Source organism: Rhinolophus hipposideros (assembly GCF_964194185.1).
Source record: "Rhinolophus hipposideros genome assembly, chromosome: 14".
In the NCBI taxonomy this organism is placed as follows: domain Eukaryota; kingdom Metazoa; phylum Chordata; class Mammalia; order Chiroptera; family Rhinolophidae; genus Rhinolophus; species Rhinolophus hipposideros.
In genome coordinates, this window is record NC_138060.1 from 26,652,318 (window position 1) to 26,658,122 (window position 5,805).

Here is a 5,805-nt window from a genome sequence, read left to right on the forward strand (position 1 = left end):
ACATTTCAAGTGGGCAGAGAAGTTGCTGTTTTACGTGGTAAACCCAACACCTCAATCTTTTTATGTCAGGTCAGGCAAAATGAGAAGGAAACAGACTGGTGTTACACTGACAAGGAATTGCCAGTCCATTTTGTGCATATGGATTAGAAAGGCTAATTCAGGAGTGCCTGTTTCCTAACTTAAATTCTGAGACCTTTTCTGTTTTGTTTTTCCTTCTTTTTTTACTACTGTTGACCATCAAAAGGTTACCATATCCTTTTTAAATATAAACAATGAGGTGAAGGTGCTCATTCATAAATTTTAAGCCTCGCTCACCTTCTCACAAATCCCCACCTTCTGGACTCACACTGAAAAGTACATTTGTTTAGCTCTAATTAATTTATAGGAAGAGCTTTCATTGCTCTGTGAATAAAAGATGCTGCCGCTTTATGCTGTAACATGGATTCTCAGATTGAAAAACGAACTGATAGGAAAAGAATTTAATTATTACACATACAATTTTGGAGACCCAAGGCAATTTTTATTACTAGTTTTATAAATTCCCATACTGCAATAAGCTGAAATATGCTTAAAGGAAAGCCGAAACACTTTTTTATTAACCAGAGTTTAATATATTTAGAAATCGCTGATACCTACTAAAGGTAGTAACCCCCAATGTCCTGTCCCTTCTCTCACACTTCGCACTCAGCACAAACCGCTTCCAGAAGCAGGGCTTGGCTCTTGATCAGGGTGGTCAATCACGTAGAAGCCACGCTCTTCTATTGCCCGGTAGAGTGTGATGTACTTAGAAGCCTTCCTGGTCCTCGGGACCACGAATTTCTCCGTGAACTCATTCTTGGCCAGTTGCTCCTTGCCTTCTGTGGTCAGAATGCAGTTAATGAATGTGAGGGTGTAACTGTAGCAGTTGTGGTGGTCTTCTTCATACCTTACAAACAAGGACATGGAGAAGAGAAGGCTTAGCTTTAAAAGCTGCTCAGGGACAGACTGAGAAGCTGCTGGGCCATTCATAATTGAAACTGGGCTCACTCAGTGAGCTGGGCCCCTACCTGTGCCAGCCCACTTGACGACAAAGCTCCGAGGGACACTCGGCATCTTGGGCTATTTCTGTTTGCAACTTAAGAACAGATGGGACTCAACTAATTGTTCAGAGTAGCGACTTAAGTTGCACATAAACCCCAATTGGGAGAACCTAATTTCACTTAAATTCTAGATTCTAGAAGTGGAATTCCATATCTTAAGTTTTAGGATAGCCCACAGTATCTAAATTTATTTCCAGGGAAGCCTGAAAACAATTGAAAATTTTAAGTATGCTATATATCTAAAATACTGAGGAATTGAGAAATTAATTTCGAAATTGTTAACACCAATAAAAAGCTTTAAATATTTATAAATTTTGAACATTTTAAAAAGTGTTTGTATTAAGAGAATACATCACAGCTTTTGCTGTACATGTTATTAAATGTTAAGTATGTGAAAATACCTAGCCAAATAACTAGAGTACTAAATTCTGGTCCTTTCAGTTCTTAAAATGCTATACTTCTATTAATATTATTTAAATGTTCGTAGGCTCACCTCTGCAGAAACCCCAAAGTAAATCAACCCCTGCTTAAGTTCTGTTCCAGACACTACTATCTTGGTATGGGCTCACATAAACACAGCTCAAAGTCCTCTGTGACCTGAGATCACACTTGCATGGCGAATGAGGGCCAGGGAACGGGTGGTCTCTGCAGCCCTGTACCTGTGTGGCAGCCAGGCCCCTGTGGTGGAGAAATCTTCCAGGTACTTGTCCCACTGGTCCATCAGTCCAAACATGCCAGGCTGCAATAATGGGATACTTATGCTCTGCTCCCAGCCTGCCTCATCTCGCTGGATGCCGTGCATGGTGTAATTATACACAACTCCTGCAACCAAAACCAGAGTTGTGCAGAAGCTTAAGGGAAAATGCACCTCTGTGAAAAGGGGATGTCAGAAAAAGACAGCCCACTTCATGGACGGTGTAGATGCTTGACTGCACTGTACACCTGAAGCTGAAGGTGAATAATATTGTATGTCAACTATAATTTAATATACGTAGTCACGGGATATGGAGTATAGCATAAGGAATAGAGTCAATGGAATTGTAATAGATACAAACGATGTCAGAGGGGCAATAGATAGGGGGAGGGGAGCTATCACTGTGAGGGGTGAAATGTCTTGTTTTGTACACCTGAAACTAACTAAATAAAAAAAGACAGCAATCACCATGGAACTACATATCAGAAACTCAGGTTGTACTTTCCGATTACGGTCAGAGAGCCATGGGCCACGAGGGGCTCTAGAACCTCCTTCCTCTAGAGCGTCAAGTTCAGGGGGCAGCCACCCACCTGGGAGATTTAGAGAGGGCCTTGCCTGGAGTCAAGGAGAGGTTATGGAGCCCCTGCCGCCTCTGCTGTCAGCAGAGCAGTTTCTTCAGGGAAACCCAGTTCAGCACCATGAAATCGCCCCCAGGAAAGAGAGACTATAACAGGTGCCAGGATAATCAGCTCCAAATATTTTTGTTGACGTTCTCTATTTACAAATGGGTCTATCTTGTTTCCTTAAATCAGCAATAAATTTCCAGTGATAAGATTGGTGGCAAATTTGACTACTCAAGTGGGTAACTGAGTTCAAAAACCCAGTCCCAGGTTTCTCTTCACAGCGTCCGTTTCTACTGCTTCAAGGGGTCGCGGAAAGGCTGTGATTGCAGCCTCACCTGGCTGGCCTCACTCACCATTCCCAGGCCTACAACTTTCTGCAAGGGGCTCACCCAGGCCCTTGTCCTGCAGACACGGATATTCTGGTTTTAGGGGTTGCAGACTCCATGCCTTGAGAGCTAAATCTGGCCAAAGGAACTGTTTTATTTAAACATGCTTCTTTTTATTTTTTATAAAACAAACCACTGCAGGCCCCACCACATGCTCAGGTGTTGTATCCCCTGATTTATCTCTGAGGTCCCTGTCTTAATCCTGGAGACTCTGGAGTATGAGGACCAGTGGCAGGGAGCTGAGTATAGATTTGGGGGTAAAGGGCCTGGGTCCAGATTCTGGTTCCCACACAAGATGAGGTCTAGGGCAACTTAACCTGTCCAGAATTCTATTTCTTCCTCTTTTAAAAACCAACACAAATTTAACAGGTTTGTGTTGCTCTTGGCTGAAAAAATATCAAAAATTTTTCAAATATTTAGTATTGTTAGTAGTAATACCTTGCTGTAAAGTCTAATATTTCTCATTTTGTGGGGTAGCATTGCCCACTTCATGGCATAGCAGGTGAACCCACGGAACAGAGAAATCACTAATTAAATGTTGCCACAATCACTTTTTTTCTAGAACTACTGCTCTCCTCTGACTGGGTATTTTGGAGACTAAGCTCAAAAAACAAAAAAACAATGAAAATGCACTCACCATTTGTATTGGTTATTCCAACGTGAAGATCAGACCTTCCATCATACTCCCTGAAAGAAACAAGTATTATTTTTTCTTGTTTGCATATGTCTGGCATGAAGAATTAGCACCTAAAGTAGGAGGAGAGTGATGGGCCTTCTCTCTTGGCTGGTGCCAGACTTACCATCAGTGAATGAAGGGCTCTTAAACAACAGTTTGGTGCAACACGTTTTATATACTTTGGTTCATTTCAGCCTCATAGTGACAGGAAGGAAATCAGTTAAGGATGTTAATAGCGAAGTGAAATAGTCAACTCTAATTTTCTCATCCCACACACTCTGAAGGGCATGAAAGAGTTGGAAGGGCAGATTTCAAGGAAGCAAGTAGTTCTCAGCATTAGATGGTGAGGATGTACATGGACACCCTTCTTAAAGCATCTGCCATCATTCAATAGCGTCCATGCTCTCTTACAACTTGGCTTGTGCAGGGCCAGTCACAATTCCATTAGTATACTACACAAGGACTCTAAGGAAGCACAATCTTTTGATTTTTGAAATATTAATTAAATTTAGGTGGTGTCTACAATTGAAATAGACCAACTCTAGTCTTCAATTTAATTCACCTCCATGCAAAATAGTCTAAAAGTGGCCGTCTTCAGACTCTGTACATTGTCCCTGTTTTGTCACAGAAATGATAAACCAACTTCACAGTAAAGGTGCTATTTTGACATTAGCTACTGGGTCATTTTCCCGAATAGCCTCTTATCTCAAAATCTCTGGGTGAAAACACTCCAGGCTATCGATTTTTCTTGAAATCATATAAGCAGGTTTGACCTTGATATATTCTTGCACTTATTGCTCCAGGAAAGTACGCACACCATCTATTTCTATGAAACAAATAGGTCTACATTTTAGAATTTAATGCTAAAATACTGGAAAGATTATCCCCCAAACCTCACCCTGTAAAAGAAGGTTTTAGTGAGTACAACAGAGAAGGGAAAGTTTGCACGGTTCAATGTAATACTTAAAAACACTGTACCTAAGAAATGTCCCTTGAGTTGGCCTGAGGAGGAATGAACATTTTTCTTGATGTCCATTGGTAAACGGATTGGAGATGCTAACAGGTGCTTCCTCCAGCTTCCTCGAGCCCAAGTCCTGCCGGCAGAGGGGGCAGCATCGCGGCACACTGAAGCTGTAGATGTATTTCCTGCAGTGGTTGAATTTAATTAAAGGCTTTCCGACCTCTGCGCACTGCATGGCGTTCCCTTCCTGGGCAACCAGGAGCGGTGTCCCAGACTTCCTTTTCCTCATTGAACAGATAGCAAATACACGCAGCCCGAGTAACTTGATCGACAATGACGTCATTCTGATTGGCGGCTTTAGAAGACAAACCCTGTCGGATTGAACTGGTGTCTTGAAGAGCTTTCATTTTCATTTTCATTTGTGCTTGCTTACAAAATTTCTGTCCTTCGTACATTTTCCAACTGTCTGCAGCCAGCTCCTACTCATCCCTTAAAGCCCTACGTTTCTGTGAAACCTTTCTCCTCTTCCCTCAGCGTACCCTTGCGCTGGCAGCACTGGATTCATGTTTCTACCAGAGCTCTCTGTTCTTTAATTAGTCATTAGTCTGTGAGCCTGTAGAAGTTAGGGATCCACATTTATTTTTGTGTTTCTAGAAAAGGTTATATCGTTATGGTTTTGAATAAGTAAATCTTTACTTTGAAGCTATTTTCTTTTGATGTTTTATATTATAGAAGTAATCTTGCCCAGAAAAAATTAACAGCACAGTTAGAAATAAGGATAGTGGTTACCCTAGGTGGGGGTTACTGCCTAGAAGAGGGTGTGAGGGGTTATCAGACTGGGTTTTAAAATTACTCAACTGTATGCCATTTACAAGAGATACAATTTAGATATAAAAATATCAGATAAATTGAAAATAAAAGGACGGAAAAAGATATACCATGCAAAAGCTATCTGAAAGAAATCTGATGTGATTACATTAATATCAAAATACACTTTAAAAGAAAAAATTTCTAGACATTTCCTTTTTAAACTAGCACTCTTTGGAAACATCTTTTATACATGTATCTTTACCTAGTATATAACAGGCACCATAGTGTGGTCAACACATTCTTTCTCTGAAAACAGTACCCTGATGCAATGAACAACTAGCATTCTTAGAAACATCTCTCACACACGTCTTTACATAGTGTATTATGTGCACAACAGTGAAGTGAATTGATTCATTGATACAACACTGCTAATTCACATGTGCAACTATAATAGCACAAAAGAAGGACCTTTCTTAGTAATAATGTGTTGACAAAACAGAAGAGTGCAATCTTTGTTTGAACCTAAAAACATGGCTTCAAATATATATGAATCAAATGTTTCCCAAACTAAACGGA

At 40.7% G+C, this 5,805-nt stretch overlaps 1 protein-coding gene across 2 annotated transcripts; it reads right to left on the reverse strand.

Moving 5' to 3' along the window:
* Positions 1-504: 504 nt before the first annotated feature.
* On the reverse strand, positions 505-4,787 carry MKRN2OS (MKRN2 opposite strand). 2 transcript variants are annotated; one of them, XM_081071879.1, is made up of 4 exons: positions 4,437-4,787; positions 3,420-3,469; positions 1,739-1,901; positions 505-925 (listed from the first exon to the last, which is right to left on the reverse strand). In XM_081071879.1, the coding sequence occupies exons 1-4, from the start codon at positions 4,760-4,762 to the stop codon at positions 685-687; spliced, it is 780 nt and encodes a 259-aa protein (XP_080928005.1). In that variant the 5' UTR covers positions 4,763-4,787; the 3' UTR covers positions 505-684. The 2 variants fall into 2 exon arrangements, with proteins under 2 accessions (XP_080928005.1, XP_080928006.1); XM_081071880.1 differs by lacking the exon at positions 3,420-3,469 and having other exon boundaries at positions 4,437-4,633.
* Positions 4,788-5,805: the final 1,018 nt, after the last annotated feature.

What these genes read in the sequence shown, in the direction of transcription:
- MKRN2OS (XM_081071879.1), bottom strand. Translation starts at nt 4,762, where the DNA reads ATGACGTCATTGTCGATCAAGTTACTCGGGCTGCGTGTATTTGCTATC. An exon ending in ACTCAAGGGACATTTCTTAG is followed by an intron (nt 3,470 to 4,436) that starts GTACAGTGTTTT and finishes TGTTTCTTTCAG; the next exon opens with GGAGTATGATGGAAGGTCTG. An exon ending in TGGAATAACCAATACAAATG is followed by an intron (nt 1,902 to 3,419) that starts GTGAGTGCATTT and finishes TTTTGGTTGCAG; the next exon opens with GAGTTGTGTATAATTACACC.